Source organism: Schistocerca gregaria, chromosome 1, assembly GCF_023897955.1.
Source record: "Schistocerca gregaria isolate iqSchGreg1 chromosome 1, iqSchGreg1.2, whole genome shotgun sequence".
In the NCBI taxonomy this organism is placed as follows: Eukaryota; Metazoa; Arthropoda; class Insecta; order Orthoptera; family Acrididae; genus Schistocerca; species Schistocerca gregaria.
Window position 1 is genome coordinate 164,031,989 of NC_064920.1, and position 17,847 is coordinate 164,049,835.

Genomic DNA, 17,847 nt, shown 5'->3' on the forward strand with positions numbered 1-17,847 from the left:
ACTCCGATTTGGTATGTGTGAGACAGCGAAACTTGCAGGCAAGAATTTCATTGAAACTTCCTGGCAGATTAAAATTGTGTGCCGGACCAAGACTCGAACTCGGGACTTTTGCCTTTTACGGGCAAGTGCTCTACCAACTGAGCTAGCCAAGCACAACTCACGCCCCGTCCTCACAGCTTTACTTCTGTCAGTACCTCGTCTCTTACCTACCAAACTTTACAGAAGCTCTCCTGCGAACCTTGCAGAACTAGCACTCCTGAAATAAAGGATATTGCGAAGACATGGCTTAGCCACAGCCTGGGGGATGTTTCTAGAATGAAATTTTCACTTTACAGCGGAGTTTGCACTGATATGAAACTGCCTGGCAGATTAAAACTGTATGCTGGACCGAGACTCGAACTTGAAACCTTTGCCTTTCGCAGGCAAGTGCTCTACCAACTGAGCTACCAAAGCACGACTCACGCCCCGTCCTCACAGCTTTACTTCTGCCAGTACCTGCTGTGAGGACGAGGCATGAGTCGTGCTTGGGTAGCTCAGTTGGTAGAGCACTTGCCCGCGAAAGGCAAAGGTCCCAAGTTCGAGTCTCGGTCCGGCACACAGTTTTAATCTGCCAGAAAGTTTCATATCAGCAACAATCCACTGCAGAGTGAAAATTTCATTCTATATCACAGACGCCAGGCAGTTAGCTTGGACCTCAGTCAACATAACTTCATTCAAACATTAGTCAATTTGTGTCTGCATCATGAAGTTCTTGATTGAAAATGTCAGTTTACGAGCCTAATTCTCATCATTTGCAAGAGGTGTTAACTGTTTTGTTTCAATATGAAGAAAACAGTGGTTGAGTCTCATAATGCTCTCAAGTACTTATGGTAAGGAATAACGCTCTCAGGTACTTATGGTAAGGACGCTATTAGTGGAAGAATGTGTAGTGAGTGGTTTCAACTCTTTTAAGGACGGTGATTTTAACGCCGTAGACCGGCATATTGGTGGAAGAGAGAATGTTTTCGAAAATGCAGAATTGGAGACATCGCTCAGTGAAGTCTAGTGTCAAACTCAAGCAGAAATGGAACAATTAATGGGAGTGATACAGCAAGCAATTTCAAAATGTCTCAAGGCTATAGGCATGATTCAGAAAGAAGGAACTTGGATCCCGTGTGAGCTGAAACCAAGGAATGTTGAACGGCATTTGTGTGTTTCTGAACAGTTGCTTCAGAGGCAAAAATCGAAGGGTTTCCTGCATCACATTGTGACTGGGGATGAAAAATTGGTTCATTATGATAACCCTAAACGCAAAAATTCATGGGGATATCGAGGCCATTCTTCCATGTCAACAGCCAAACCAAATATTCACAGCGCCAAGATCATGCCCTGCATTTTGTGGGACCTGCTCGGCATGTTAAAAACCAAGTGAGACAATGACAGTTGCTCGTTACCGAATGCAATTAAAGCATTTGACCAGAGCATTAAAAGACAAATGGCCACAATACAGCGAGAGGCACAATAAAGTGATTTTGCAGCACAACAATGGTCGATCCAATATTGGAAAAGAGGTCAAAACGTACTTGGAAACATTAGAATGGGAAGTCCCACCCCATTTTTCATATTCTCCAGGCATTGCTCCCCCTGACTATCACCTGTTTAGATCAATGGCGCATGGCCTGGCTGACCAACAGTTCCGATCTCATGAAAAGTCACAAATTGAATAGATTCATCAATCGCTTCAGAAGATGAACAATTTTTTCGATGCAGGATTCGTACACTCACTGCCTGAAAGATGGGAGAAAGTAGTGGCCAGCAATGGAAAATACTATGAATGGTACACGTGTAACTAATTTGTTTCATTAAAGCCTCAAATGTTGGGGGAAAAACGCCAGAAATAAAGTTATACACCTTGTAGTAAATAATAATTGAAATGTTTACTGCAGCCTTTTGATAGCCCACTTGGGATTCCATGTGGGGGAAAAACAAAAAACACGCACACAAACGCACGCACGCACACACACACACTGTGGAAAGTTACATTGGTACAAGTGTGGAATGAATGTTTTAAAATTTAAATGTTCTGTTGTGTGTAATAATGTTCAATCAACCATTTTTCTCCATTAGTCATTTCCTTCAATTCTGTTGCTATAGCATTTTGCATTGTGAAACATGTAGGAAAAACTAAAGTTACAGAAGACATCTGATTTATGCAATGAATGAGACCTAGAACAAGTAATGCAAATAATAGAAGCAGAATCGGAACCAGAAGATAGTGATGTGCAGGGTGTGTGTATAGAGACAGAGGACAATGTGGAAGAAATGGATGTCGACGAATCAATTTGAAAGAGGGACAATGAGAAAGTAATTGATGAGATACAAATGCTGTAGAGACCTACATACACCAGCAAAATTGATATAATCAATGTAAGACCAACCAAGCAAGTGCCAGAAGGAGGATACTTTGTATAAATTAGTACTCTCACAATGATTTCCAGAATGTGTCTTTCATTATGAAGAGTTTCATTTTTTTAATTTTTTTTTGCATAAAATAGTGGACAAAACTGTAAAATAACAACCGAAAAAGCATAGACAGTTTGTAATTTATGGAATGCGACTCATCCTTCTAACAAATGTAAGTGGATCCCAACAAGTACAACAGAAATGTTTTGGTTTCATAGGAGACTTTGTAACTATGGAAGTACTAAAATCTAAAATGAAAATCACTTTCTATTTTATGGTCCACAGACTGCATGTACCAAAGGAAAATATTCCCAGTTTCATTATTGAGAAATAGGTTTTCTGAATTTCTTACTGACAGCAGAATCAATGAAGTGACCACTAGAGGGAATTTTATCCTTTTAGAAAACTATTTACAAGTTTTGCACAGGAATCTTGTGTACACTGCCATCCAAGTAGTCATTTGACAGTGGACGAGAAATTGGTAGCTTTTCATGGGAAATGCCCATTTAGGTTTTCATTAAGTCCAAACCATCTAGATACGGCATAAAAATTGGGGATCTCTGCGATACTGGATCTTCGTATGCTTTCAAATTGAAGGTAATGCACAGGGAAAGAAGGATCTACAGAAAAGAATCAAGGTTTGAAGAGCTGTAATGGACCTTATGCCTCCTGTAGGAACGGGATACATTATTACAATGGACAACTCTTATGAGTGTTCCGCTTAAACAGGTGCTCTCGAAACAAGAGCTATCTTAGAGTAGTACTCTTAGAAAAAACAAACCCAAAATCCCACCTGATCTTCAACCAATGCCATTGAGAGCACAATTTTCATTATGTTTGCAAAGACTACCAAGTGACAGGCATACATTTTGGAAGACAAAAATCCTGACTGGAAGGCTCTTGCACATGAGAGAGGGAGAAATTTTTTGTTAGATCGAAGACAAGAACTTATAACGCCTCATGTAAAGCTGAACAGAATGTCCACAAACGTGGGAACAGCACTGAAGTAATAGCTGTCTGGTGAAGATGCACGCCTAGTGACACGTCAATCAAACTCGATGAAATACCTGCAAGGGACTGCCAGTGTTGGATGCTGTAAACTTCTTCTGAGGAAAAAAGACTGGAAGTGTAAAACAAAATGAGGCAAATCCTATTCTTTCATATGTAATAAACAGGCAGATATGAAAATGGAACAGTATGCAAAAATTGTATTGATTCGAACTGCAAGTGTGTAATTACCAATAGACACAACATTTTTAAAAAGAAAAAAGGTGAAAAAAGAGAATAAAAACATTTTAATAATTTACATAATTTGTTACCAACATGCCTGACGTAATTTTTCCCCCATCACACTGTTCTGGTAAAGGATTATTCTTTTTTGATTGCTGTGATATTGTGTGTGATTACATTTGTTTTTGTAATTTTTGACATTACCATGTCTAACAATACATACTGCTTTGGGGTACTCTGGTGGCCCCCTTGGTATACCATGGTGTTTTTTTAAGTTTGGTGTGCAAAAGGTTAAAAATCTTATGCCGCTGAGGAAAAGTTTATGTGGTGGAGTCACAAGTACCTACATGCTCCAGATATGTATACATGTTGTTGTTGTTGTCTTCAGTCCTGAGACTGGCTTGATGCAGCTCTCCATGCTACTCTATCCTGTGCAAGCTTCTTCATCTCCCAGTACCTACTGCAAGCTACATCCTTCTGAATCTGCTTAGTGTATTCATCTCTTGTTCTCCCTCTACGATTTTTACCTTCCACGCTGCCCTCCAATGCTAAATTTGTGATCCCTTGATGCCTCAAAACATGTCCTACCAACCGATCTCTTCTTCTAGTCAAGTTGTGCCACAAACTTCTCTTCTCCCCAATCCTATTCAATACCTCCTCATTAGTTACGTGATCTATCCACCTTATCTTCAGTATTCTTCTGTAGCACCACATTTCGAAAGCTTCTATTCTCTTCTTGTCCAAACTAGTTATCGTCCATGTTTCACTTCCATACATGGCTACACTCCATACAAATACTTTCAGAAACGACTTCCTGATACATAAATCTATATTCGATGTTAACAAATTTCTCTTCTTCAGAAACGCTTTCCTTGCCATTGCCAGTCTACATTTTATATCCTCTCTACTGCGACCATCATCAGTTATTTTACTTCCTAAATAGCAAAACTCCTTTACTACTTTAAGTGTCTCATTTCCTAATCTAATTCTCTCAGCATCACCTGATTTAATTTGACTACATTCCATTACCCTCTTTTTGCTTTTGTTGATGTTCATCTTATATCCTCCTTTCAAGACGCTGTCCATTCCGTTCAACTGCTCTTCCAGGTCCTTTGCTGTCTCTGACAGAATTACAATGTCATCGTCGAACCTCAAATTTTTTACTACTTCTCCATGAATTTTAATACCTACTCCAAATTTTTCTTTTGTTTCCTTTACTGCTTGTTCAATATACAGATTGAATAACATCGGGGAGAGGCTACAACCCTGTCGCACTCCTTTCCCAACCACTGCTTCCCTTTGATGTCCCTCGACTCTTATAACTGCCATCTGTTTTCTGTACAAATTGTAAATAGCCTTTCGCTCCCTGTATTTTACCCCTGCCACCTTTAGAATTTGAAAGAGAGTATTCCAGTCAACATTGTCAAAAGCTTTCTCTAAGTCTACAAATGCTAGAAACGTAGGTTTGCCTTTTCTTAATCTTTCTTCTAAGATAAGTCGTAAGGTCAGTATTGCCTCACGTGTTCCAACATTTCTACGGAATCCAAACTGATCCTCCCCGAGGTCCACATCTACCAGTTTTTCCATTCGTCTGTAAAGAATTCGCATTAGTATTTTGCAGCTGTGACTTATTAAACTGATAGTTCGGTAATTTTCACATCTGTCAGCACCTGCTTTCTTTGGGATTGGAATTATTATAGTCTTCTTGAAATCTGAGGGTCTTTCGCCTGTTTCATACATCTTGCTCACCAGCTGGTAGAGTTTTGTCATGACTGGCTCTCCCAAGGCCGTCAGTAGTTCTAATGGAATGTTGTCTACTCCGGGGGCCTCGTTTCGACTCAGGTCTTACATACAGAACTGTATTTCTGCACCATTCTTCCAACCGCTGTTCACAGTTCTGGCTGCATCATTCGAGTGTGCATTATGTTTGCTGCTATTGTGCCTTACTGGAGAATTTTAGTTTATTTTGCATTTTTTATTTGTTTTAATACTGCATTCTTCAATTCTACAAGAGAAATGTTACATTAACATGGCTGCACAGACAGAGAGATCCTGGAGATACTAGCAGTGATAGTGAGTGTTAAGTCTCTGATGTAAGGAGCAGCAATGAGTCATCAACAGAATGCTTCAAGAGATGCAGTTGCTAGCTATTCATAATCCGAAGAATCAGAAAGTGACACCAAAATGCTATGGAAAAGAGCATGCCTTAATGACACTTTGGTTTAGAAACAGATTTAAGGCATGCATCTGATGACACAGCTTCAGGACACAAATGTCAACTGGTTAAAGACTGAAACTTCCTGGTCACTCCGCTGCAGAGTGAAAATCTCATTCTGGTTAAAGACTCAAAGAGTCTGTCATTTTTTAAATGATATTTCTGTTAGAAGATGTTCCAGTTCATGCAGATGAAACAAATCACTTTTGTGTGTACAGCGGGAAAAATACTTCACAACCTGTGCATTCTTGACAATCAAAGTGGAAAGATATTGGATTTAAGGAACTTTATTGTTTTGTTGCTGTCTGTCTTCTAAAGGCACTAATAAAAAAGTTGAAAATATGTGACAGTCGGTACAGAAATATACTGTTGAACACTCCAGTTTTCAGTGGAATTATGTTTGGAGGAAGTTTTATTTTACTGCTGAGAATGCTACACTTCAGTGATAAGTCTGCGAGTACTGAAGGCAACTGTTTGTTTAAAATGAGGAATATTGCTGATAAAATTCATGAGACATTTCACAGTACACTTAATCCGCATCAGAAGCTTTACACCGATCGAAGTCTCTTCGATGGCAAGCAATGAAATTCTCATAACTCCATCTATCGGTGTAAACCTCACGATTCCAGTACCACTAACTTCATAACCAAAACAAGATTTGAAAGAACATGGATTTCCCTAATCTGTTAATAACTAGGCTTCTACTATATAGTTACACAAACAGCAACATTATCTGCAGCATTTAACTTTTTTTTTTAAGAAACCATTTTTGCTTATCCTGTAAAATTTAGGAAAATTTAGTTACAAGGTTTTCATTGCCTATCAGCATCTTGTTTTTCACAGTCTATTACCTTTTAACAACTTATTCCATGAGCAGATTTAAGACAACGACATTTGTGCTATGTGACTTGAGGTGTAAGATATCACTTTATAGAAAATGATTGGTAACACTCTCGGTCTTTCTAAGTGATGAAAGATGTTGTGACATTTAAGAAACACTTTTATCAACAGTTACATTTCGGACAGCATACTAATAAAGAATTGGTTTATTATTATTTGCGGGCAATGCGAGGTACAAGGGTGCAGCATGTGAGAGAGATAGACAATAAGTTGTGTGTGTTCACCTGCTGTGGGCCACTTGTTAGATGTCACAACTTGGTGTGTTGCAACAACAGAAGACCATCACTCACATCAATAGTGACATCACAGAAGACAAAAAAGAATTTTATTTAAACTGTCAGTCTGCCTTACTTTCTTGGTCGTTTGGCTTCACAAAAAATGTTATTCTCACTGAACAAGATAACTGTATTCAAACATTTGTGATAAGATTGTAATATACTTATCTGATGACAATTAGCTCAATGTGTAAATACGCTTAGAGTGGTGTTTAAAGAAGAAATATTGTTGGTCAATACATAAAACTGAGAAGGATTCCAGTTTCTTTCAGACTTTGGCATGGAAAACAATGCAAAGGAGAAGTTGTACATTTATCCGGATTTTACAAGTTGGTCTGGATGGTAGTTAATTTTATGAAATAGGCAACCATGAAGAATATATTACACAAGATGGAGTAAACCCAAAATAAACAAATTAAACCTGTGTCAATGTTTAAGAGAACATTACCTGTGACAGGGACATACTCTGTATGTTGACAATTGTTATTCCAGCCCAAACTTGTTTCTCTGGATACAAAATCATAGACAACCACAAGTGGCACAGTTTGAAAGAATAGGTGCAATATGCCAAAACTGCTGATGAAATTGAAATGGGGAAAAGGATTTTAAGACAACTGAAAAGATGCTTGGTATCAAGTGGTATGACGAAAAGAGAAGTGTGGATGTTGGTCACTTGTAATACAACAAAATGGTTGAAACAGAGAAGACTAACAAGAAATACTGGTAAAAAAAGAACGAAGTTTATATTGTTGGGATGATCCCTGGTATCACATGCTGTAGTGAATCTTTCATAATGAGCACATCCTATTTTGGGAAGATGCAAGTTTCATCACAGGTGACACTAGTCGCAGGCACTATCACTCAGTGTTGTTGAACAGCACTGACCCCCATTGAAAATTGCAGCAATTCTGATAAATACTTACTTGTTAGGTAAAATAAGTCTGTATTCCTGGTAAGTCATAATTTTCACAACTGTCACAGAATACTTTCCACTGAAATCTTCCCACAACATACTACATATCACCACGGTTTCTGGTAGGAAATGACACTGTGAAAAGCACACTGTCACACAGACAAAGTTCCACATCACAGGTGCTTATAATCCATAAACTGGAAGAGAACCAACATAAGGGAATAGTATGGGAGTACTCAGCATCCTAAGAGGACAAACAAAGCAGGAAAAAGTTAACTGTAGTGTGTTGAGAACATACAATGAGGTTAATGATAACATATTTCTGGATCAAGCCAAGTGAGAAATAGAAATGGGGAAGCCCATTCTCCAAAAGTTGGGAATTCCAGGGTTACCACGTAGCAGCCAGACAAACATTAAAGATGTCATGAAAACCAAGGTCAGGAAGAACAGTAGAATCTGATCATTACCTCACAGATGTCAAGTGCAATTGGATACAGAACAGGGTAGACAGCCACAGACAAATAAAACAACTAGAAACATCAAGATAGACAGAGAGAAATTAAGACTTAAATAAGAAAAGTACACAGAAGGAATCAAAACATACACGATGTGATCAAAAGTATCCAGACACCTGGCTGGAAATGACAAGTTTGCGGTGCCCTCGATCAGTAATGCTGCAATTCAGTATTGTGTTGGCTCACCCTTAGCATTGACGACAGCTTCCACTCTCGCAGGCATATGTTCAGTCAGGTGCTAAAAGGTATCTTGGGGAGTGGCAGCCCATTCTTCACAAAGTGCTGCACTGAGGAGAGGTATCAATGTCTATGGGATTCAGGTCAGGTATGAACAGGAGCCCGATCATGTTGAAACATTCAACTGTCATCCCCAAATTGCTCTTCAACAGTGGGAAGCAAGTAGGTGCTTATAACATCAATGTAGGCCTGTGCAGTGATAGTGCCACACAAAACAACAAGGGGCACTACACACGCTGGCAGATGACGTTCACTGGGCATTCACCATCCCCACACCCTGCCATCGGATCGCCACATTGTGTATCGTGATTTGTCACTCCACACAAGATGTTTCCACTGTTCAACCGCCCAATGTTTACTCTCCTTACACAAAGTGAGGCATTTACCAGTGTGATGTGTGACTTATGAGCAGCTGCTTGACCATGGAATCCAAGTTTTCTCACCTCCTGCTTAAATGTCATAGTACTTGCAGTGGATCCCGATGCAGTTTGGAATTTCTGTGTGATGGTCTGGATAGATGTCTGCCTATTACACATTACAACCCTCTTCAACTGTCGGTGGTCACTGTCAGTCAACAGACAAGGTCAGGTTGTACACTTTTGTGCTGTCCGTATACCTTCACATTTCCACTTCACTATCACATCAGAAACAGTGGACCAGGGATGTTTAGGAATGTGGAAATCTCGCGTACAGATGTACGACACAAGTGACACACAATCACCTGACCACATTTAAGTCTGTGAGTTCCGCGGAACACCCCATTCTACTCTATCACGATGTCTAATGGCTACTGAGGTCGCTGATATGGAGTACCTGGCTGTAGGAGGCAGCAAAAAGCACCTAATATAAAAAATTATTATTCTGGGGGTGTCCCGTATACTCTTGATCATAGTGAACAATGAATGAGAAGAGACAAAGCTGAACTGCGAGGAAACGAAAGCAAGAAAAAAGCAACACAGACGGTTGAACAAGAACTGTGAAGAAATAGTAGCGAACTATGCAAAAGTCTTTCATTTTGTTATGGTTGGATGTTTCGGGAGGGGGAGGGGGTGGGGGGAGGGCAGACAGGGGAACCAAGGCTTGACTTTAGTAAACTGGTTCAAACTGAACATAGGTTGCCATAGTCACAAAGACAAACAGACTTGTTTGCATTTTCTTATGCTCAGAAGTCAAAAATCACCTATGAGTGCCACGCATATGGACACAGTCATGTGCACAAGGTGTTTTTTGATTGTACATGATTTACCTCTGACAAACCTTTGTATAATGTGGTGCATTTTAACCACTAATATGACAACCTGGTATGAGGTTCCAATTCACAATTAACATATTTTGTAAGAGAAATTTTTGAGGACCAGAAGATGATAGCATAGTCTGTCAAAATTGATTGTTGATAATAAAGAAATATTTATTAAATATTGGCTATAGAAAGCTTCTTACTATGCACACATGAACAGAGCCGTAAATCAGACTTTGGACTAAATATCAATATAATAAATGTGGACAAGAAACTAACGTCATCTAATTTTGAACAGAGAATGATACATTGGCAACTGAAAATGCTTAGACATGCCCAGTACTCAGGAATAATAATCAAAGTGTATTCCTTTACATTTACATTGCTGTTCATTGGAATTCACTGTGTCATAACAATTCTAATAAACTGAAACACACTGTTAAATAATGAATTTATCATTTTTTTCACAAAGTGAAAGAAAGATAAAGTAAGTGATTGTATAATTGCATTTATATAAAATCAATATTGGTAGGTTTTCTCAACATCAAAACAGCAAGCAGCAGCATGTCCATAATCAAGACTTCTGGCTTACACTGAACTGACAGGATTCAGTATCTTTTAGAGACCAACTGCAGTGCAAACTCATTATTAATGTGTGTTTGGTAAGCAAAAATAATAGTGTTTAAGAACAATCCAATAAAACTGATACGTTACAATGTAAGGTAGTTCCATGTCACACACTTGTAAATTACCTAATGTTGTGAGCATCTCCTCTAGTTCAATGCTTGTGGACAGCAAACAACAGTATGTTTATAAAAAAAACTTTTTATACTTTATCTTTTTGCAGTAGGGTAGGGCTATAAAAACACTATGCAGCCATGTTGAGGCAGCTATAGTATTGACCTGCCAGTTTGGTCAGACAGCTTTAGCAGCCAATTGATGGTCAGTCAGGACCTATCAGCCAAGTGAGATGGACTTGGAATATAATGTTCACATTTTGTCTCATAGGAAATGCAAAGCCACATTATTCAGATTATAAAAATCAGTTTCTCATTATTTTAATTGCTTTATGTGATATGGATAACAAGCTTACATACATATTTGTTGGATCATACAGAAGATGTAGTAATATGTCTATTTTTAGCTATCAATTGTGCATGAAAACTCACCCATAAAAATTTATGAATGACAGAGATGCCCCTTATGAAACAATGGAGTACTAATCCTGTACATCATTGTCTGAGACGTTGCACTTGGTATGTATGAGAATTTAATGTGTCCATGTGGAGACAGAAGTTTAACAAATGAACAAAAGAATTTTTAAAGCCCAGTGTCTTGGAGTAGGCGGTATATACAATGCATCTTTTGCATCCTGGTAATAAAAACAAGAATTTTTCATCACCCAATGAATGTTCTAGAATAATTTGCAATTACCATGATAAATGTGTGCTGTTTGTGCGGGAAATATATGTTTAGAATTTTGAAGACACACTGTATGTCCCTCCAAAAATGGAAATTCACCAAGATCTAACAAGAAGTCGCGAGCCATCACGAATTTTATTTCAAGATGCAGACAAGGTCTGGTTGCTTTAACAAGTGTGCAGAGACTGATGGCAGCCAAATACATTCTCCATGCAGCACTCTGCTCACAACTGGATGCACAGAGCCAGTTGGCTGCTGTGCAATCAATCCAATGTGTTCCCATGCCTGCCACAGTGTGGCTGTAATGAATCACCCACTGTTCTATATACTGATGCAGCCAGAGTGCCTAGTTGGTCACAGCCCTTACCACAAAAGAGTCATAATGGCAGGAAAAAATCTTATTTATCAGCAATAAGTTAACACAATCTTAATAACACCAAAGGTAACTGACAACATGTAGGCCTACTTGAAGTGTGAGCAGTACACAATCTACTACTTTCAGAAATGATCACTAAGAGAAATATTTCTGTACTGAATGACCGAGATAAATACCTGAGTTCTTGTCGAGCTGTCTGCAACTGCTGCCTCTGGGTAAAACTATGAAGCATGACAGCATCCCATTCATCTTGTAAGGTCTTTAAGATAGCTGGAATGCTTGTAGCAGATGGGGGCTTTGGTTTGACAATTGGTGTTGCTGAAACGTCAACAGTAACTATGTAACAGCATATATTTCATAAATAGTTTCACCAGAAGTATGCATATATACTTACTTTTCACCTCAATAAGCATCTCAACCGTAAGCTCCTTCCCTGATATTGGATCCACCCCATTTTCTACTACATACTTTTCTATCAGTCGCCTTTCAAATATAGCTCCAGATACTGGAGATATGACAGGATGTTCCGGAACTTCATTTGAAACTGTAATATAAACGTAAATGGGATTATTTAGTGAAATTGTAGAATTAGCACCAAAACTAGTACAGCTACTTACTAACAAACCACCAACCTAACAGCTATTAAACTACAAAGAAATAAATAATTCAAAGACCTCTGGACACTGAAAACAATTCTCAAGTCTCCTTTTAAAAACACCTACAAATTATCTTCCTTCCTTAAAGTAAAATGCAAACATATCACTACCATGTAACACTCATTAACACAAAAAGTGGTACACGACACCGAGTGCAAAGAAATAGGCAAGGGCTACGAGTACATCGAGCAGAGGGCATTAACTGTTTCCAGATATCGTAACCCGAATGAATGATTAGAACGGTACTTTTCCTGACCGATTACACAGTGCTCAAGGAATATAACTATTCACTTCTGAGCATGCAGCGGATCTTGTCATATACAGCAAATTCCGAACAGTTATCTTGTTTGTCTAACTCAAATCTTCGTACGAAACCACCCGGTCAAAGAGTAAACATAGTACACAACGCTTTCAAAATTTACGCATACAACAGTACAAACATCATCTGAATTTCGTACGTTTAACGCAAACAAAGGCCAAACGTTTTTGTAGTTTACACTCAGATACACTCGGTAACCTTCTGCATGGCATAACAACACTGGAATTAGAAAACGAAAACGGTTGACCTTCTAACAGCGACAATATATGGCTGATATTGCATACATTTTACAAAATCACGTTCCTACAACCGCGAATGGTTATTTAACAAACGTCACAAACAAATAACGAAGTGAACTTAGTATACACAACCACTTACTCGCACAACATAGCGCCATTTTTGTTTTACAAATGTTACCGGCAGCAAAGATCAACTAATACCGCAGTTAAACACATCATACAAACGCAAATATAATCAAAGCTAATCTGCTTTGGAAGAGATATTCATTTTTGCAATAGCAGAAGCGAAACAAAGAACAAGTACATAACGCCATATCAAAAGCTTGTGATTTGATATATTAACAACATATAGCTGTCAATACTGAGAGACTGAAATGCAAAACTTAATCGAGCACAGCGTACAGAGCAACTTCTGATCTCTTCCAATCATCTGAAACGTCAGTATGAGTGTAAAGAAGGTATCACAAGTTTTATTCACAGTGAATTTGAAAAAGTATTCAAACATCTAGATATTTAGATTTTGGACAGAGTTTTGCCAGCAGAACACATCATCATCATCATCTTTTATTGCAATCAGTGACTCATGTCCATAGGTATAACTTTAAAATACCCTACATGTGCCTCCTGGGTGGAGCTTATTGAGCAACAGTGATTTCAGGCAGCCAGACTATCCGTAGTATCTCCAAGCAATGTCAAATCAACTAAATAGACATACGTTAAACAAAATAGTTCAAACAATAAGTATACTGCAGTTTAAGATTGAGTAGTATTTATTTTACAAGTTGTTGTTGTGGTATTCAGTCCAAAGACAATTCTACATCTCTATCATACTCGCTAGCAACCTATCAGTTTGAAGCGGAGGATACTTCCGTTACCCCAAACTGATCCCCTATCCCAGTTCCATTCTCGAAAATGTGTGGAAAGAATAACTGTCAGCAATCCTCTGTATTAGATCTAATTTCTCGAGTCTTGCCTTAACGGTCATTTCATGAGATGTATGTTGTCAGACTATTCCTGGAAAGTGCTCTCTCGAAATTTCAATAGTAAACCTCTGCGTGACACACAGCTCTCTTTTGAAGTGTCTGCCTTTGGAGTTTGTTGAGCAATTCTGTCACACTCTGGCGCCGATAAAGCGATCCCTTCATAAAACACAATGATCTTAGTTAGATCCTCTCTATCTTTTCTTCCAGTCTTACCTGCTAAGGAATCCAGATTAATGAACAAAACTGAAACATCATTCGAACAAACACATTGTAACCTTTCCTTAGTGTAGAGCTACATTTCCTTAAGGTTCCACCTATCATTCTCAGTCTGGCATCTGCGTTTACTACCATTTGATTTATGTGCTTATTCCACTTAATGTCACATTGGATAGTTATTTCTAGATATTTTACGGTAGATACTGTTTTCCGAAATCTGTTACCAATAGTGTAGTTGTATGTTAGTGGGTTTCTTTCTCTGAATACATACAATATGTAACATTTGTTCATGTTCAAGGTCAACTATCAGAGCCCGTACCATTCATCAATCCTCTGTAGGTCGATCTGCAAATCGATACTGTTTTCTGACGTTACTGCTCGTTTATAGATAATCATCTCCCAATGCTTTCTACTAGATCAATTATAAAGGGCCTATATTGTAAATATTAATGATCCTTTCAAATTTCATTGGGGTACTCCGGAAATAATCTTTACATTTGTCGATGTTATTCTATTAAGAGGTAAGTTCTGAGTTCCATTTGTAAGGAAGTCTTCACTCCAGTCACAAATCTGGCCTGATACTCGGTAAACATTTATTTTTTCACCAACTAACTGTGTGGGACAATATCAATAGTCTTTCTAAAGTCAAGGAATACGGTATCAACCTGATTGCTGTTGCGTACATGGAGGAACAAGACATGCTGAATTTTGCAAGATCTCTGTTTGCAGAATCCATGTTGGTTTTTATAGAGCAGGTATTCATCTCCAAAAACGTAGTAATTCGTGAACATATAAAATGTTTCATATTTCTACAACAGATTGAAATCAATGATACAGGCCAATAATTATGCACATCTGTCCTAACACCCTTCTTGCAAATGGGAGACATCTTTCTACACTAGCCTATCCTTGTGGATACCTGTTAATATCTTCATAGCAATCATGAAGAATTGAAGCATTCATCAAGCAGAATAGTACACATAACTATGATGCTGCAGTTCGGTTTTTTTTAAAGAAATCAGTTGTGTCTCAATTATGTATTCATTGCAACATATTTTATTAAATACATCTTTAGAAAAACAGTATATCATTTCTTTTTTATTGTGGCGAGTCCACTGCACATGAAGACAATGACTTGACACTATATGTTATCAGGCATTAAACTTGTACACATCCATAGTCTACATTCACATGAAACTGTTTACTGTAGTTAGGCATTGGTCTCCTTGTACAACTTTAACCTCTCACACTTCCCTTCAGTAATTAACTATTTCTTAATGCCTCAGGACATATCCCATTCATGTATTTCTTTTTTTACACAAATTGTGCCAAAAGTTTCTATTCCCAACAGTTCTATTTCCTGTCCCCTTTAGTTATTCTATCTACAGACCTAATCTTCAGCATTTTTCTGTATCACTGTATTTCAAGAGCTACTATTCTCCTCTTCTGATTAATGTTTACTGACTACATTTCATTTCCACACACTGTAGAAAAATACTTTCACACTGAAATGTATAATTGATGTGAAGAAACTTGTGTTCTTTTGAAACATTGTTCTAGCTGTTGTCAGTCCTCTTTACTTCAATTATGACGAACTATTTTCGTGCACAAATAGTAAAACTCATTTGAACATCGTGTATGTTTTCTGCCTTCTGTAGTGGGTAGAAAGTCATAAGTTTTAACAAACATGAAGCTGAAATTCAGCGAGTGACCTCAATCTGGTATAATGCAAAATGATATCTCTGCCCATCTTCCAACGTTTTCCATTTTCACTGGAAATGTCGAGGTCACATGAAGATGCACTGCTTTGGCAGCCTATTTACTTGTATTATAAAAGAAAAAGAAAAAAACATAAAATGTGATTTTGCGTGAAAGAGTGGGTAGAGGAAGGAAAATCTTGTTCCCACAGTACTTACTCAGTGAATTGAAGATATATCCTTATTATATAATTAACTCAGGATGAATGAAGAAATATTTTAAATTTTATGTCTCTTATTACGTCTTTGATTAAATAGAAGGACACAGCCATAAGGAAAGCTATAACACCACATGGAACACTAACAACAACATTCTGTTTTTTGCAACAAGAACCTCACCACAGGCGCTATGTGTCATAAGGCCAAGTCAGAATATCAGTTCAGACTGGCCATCATGTCAAATCAAGTCATCGGATCAGGTTGTATACACATTGGATGTCAGGTCACGTCATGTCAATTTACAACACCAAATGATGAAAGTTTCGTTATTACTTACTGTCCATTACACAAAAAGGACTTCAGGAAATGACAAAGATAAACTGTATTAATGACAAACTTCATAATGTATGTTCTTTATAAATTTTTTATAGAAAACTGCTGAGACGAGAAATAATATTGTATTTTAAAACAAAGACGTTTATTTGTTAGCAAATATGTATACACATCAAACAATATTTACAGGAGAGTTACTAGAGCTCGCTTACCTTGTCAATTATTTGTTTACATAACTAATAACATCATAAACAACTATATACTACAAAGCAAGGTGGCGCAGTGGCTAGCACACTGGACCCGCATTCGGGAGGATGACGGTTCAATTCCATGTCCGGCCATCCTGATTTAGGTTTTTGGTGATTTCCCTAAATCGCTCCAGGTAAATGCTGGGATGGTTCCTTTGAAAGGGCATGGCTGACTACCTTCGCCATCCTTCACTAATCCAATGAGACTGATGACCTCATGTCTGGTCTCCTCCCCCAAACAGACCAAACCAACCCAACTGTATATTTCTTCTTCATAAGAGCTGATGTTTTCTGTGAAAGTGTTATTTAACTAAAATTGCAGCATCAATTTATGTTCCTATTCGTATACAGTGTGGGCGTCACTGCGTTATATTACTATAAAACCTAAAATACAATTTCGCTTTCAGATATCTGATCTTACTGGTGGAAGAACACTCAATGAGGAAAATATCAAAGTCGTCATGGGAATCTGAAATTTATCACAAAAGCAAAGCACAATAATAAAACAGAGATTAATAAGAAACATAAGGACAAAATCCAGTAATATGAAAAGTGTGAGTGTGGCAAAAATAGTTTAACTTCTGATGTTAGCAGTCGACGCCACCATCAAAATTTTCTTACCAAGAAACCTTCAGACGATGTGACATTATGGCCTGTGTGAATGCCGCCATTTGAAATGCTCTGTGGAATATTCTGATGTGATGTGACATTACAGCCAGTGTGAACTGGCCTAAAGTCTGTAACATGCCAAAAGTTACATGGCAGTGATCACAAGTTAAATAAAAGAGTGTTGCCTTATGCATCGATCAACAGTTATTTCATAAGAATAAATAGATCAAAGGTGTATGAATAGACTGTCTTATTTCTTGATGTAAATCGTTTAGCAAACTTGTTAAACGCTGAATGAGGGTACAAGGGGGCTGGAAACTGTGGGTGTCAGATGTTCCCAGCTGTGGAAATACCTGTGCCACTGAGTCTATAACAAACCTGCAGCTGGCCGCTGGAAGATAATCCAACGACTGTCTGGTTAAAGGGTTGCAACTTCAAGAATGCTAATTGTTAGTTTACAATTTGTAGAAGCTAGATACGTGTATCAAAGTTTTACCGTCCTTTATTTTCGTCCATCCCCAGCAATATATTGCCAGCAATGTGAAAGTCATAGGATACCCTTAGCA

The 17,847-nt window shown here is 38.1% G+C and overlaps 1 protein-coding gene across 2 annotated transcripts in view; it reads right to left on the minus strand.

Moving 5' to 3' along the window:
* The window catches only part of LOC126335931 (pre-mRNA-processing factor 19), a 41,259-nt gene extending 28,040 nt beyond the window's left edge, over positions 1-13,219 (minus strand). For both annotated transcript variants that reach the window (XM_049999416.1, XM_049999410.1), the window contains exons 1-3: positions 13,116-13,219; positions 12,157-12,306; positions 11,939-12,080 (exon numbers count right to left, since the gene is read on the minus strand). In XM_049999416.1, coding sequence (XP_049855373.1) covers positions 11,939-12,080; positions 12,157-12,306; positions 13,116-13,134 — 311 coding nt within the window. In that variant the 5' untranslated portion in view covers positions 13,135-13,219. The remainder of the gene's footprint in view (positions 1-11,938; positions 12,081-12,156; positions 12,307-13,115) is intronic.
* Positions 13,220-17,847: the final 4,628 nt, after the last annotated feature.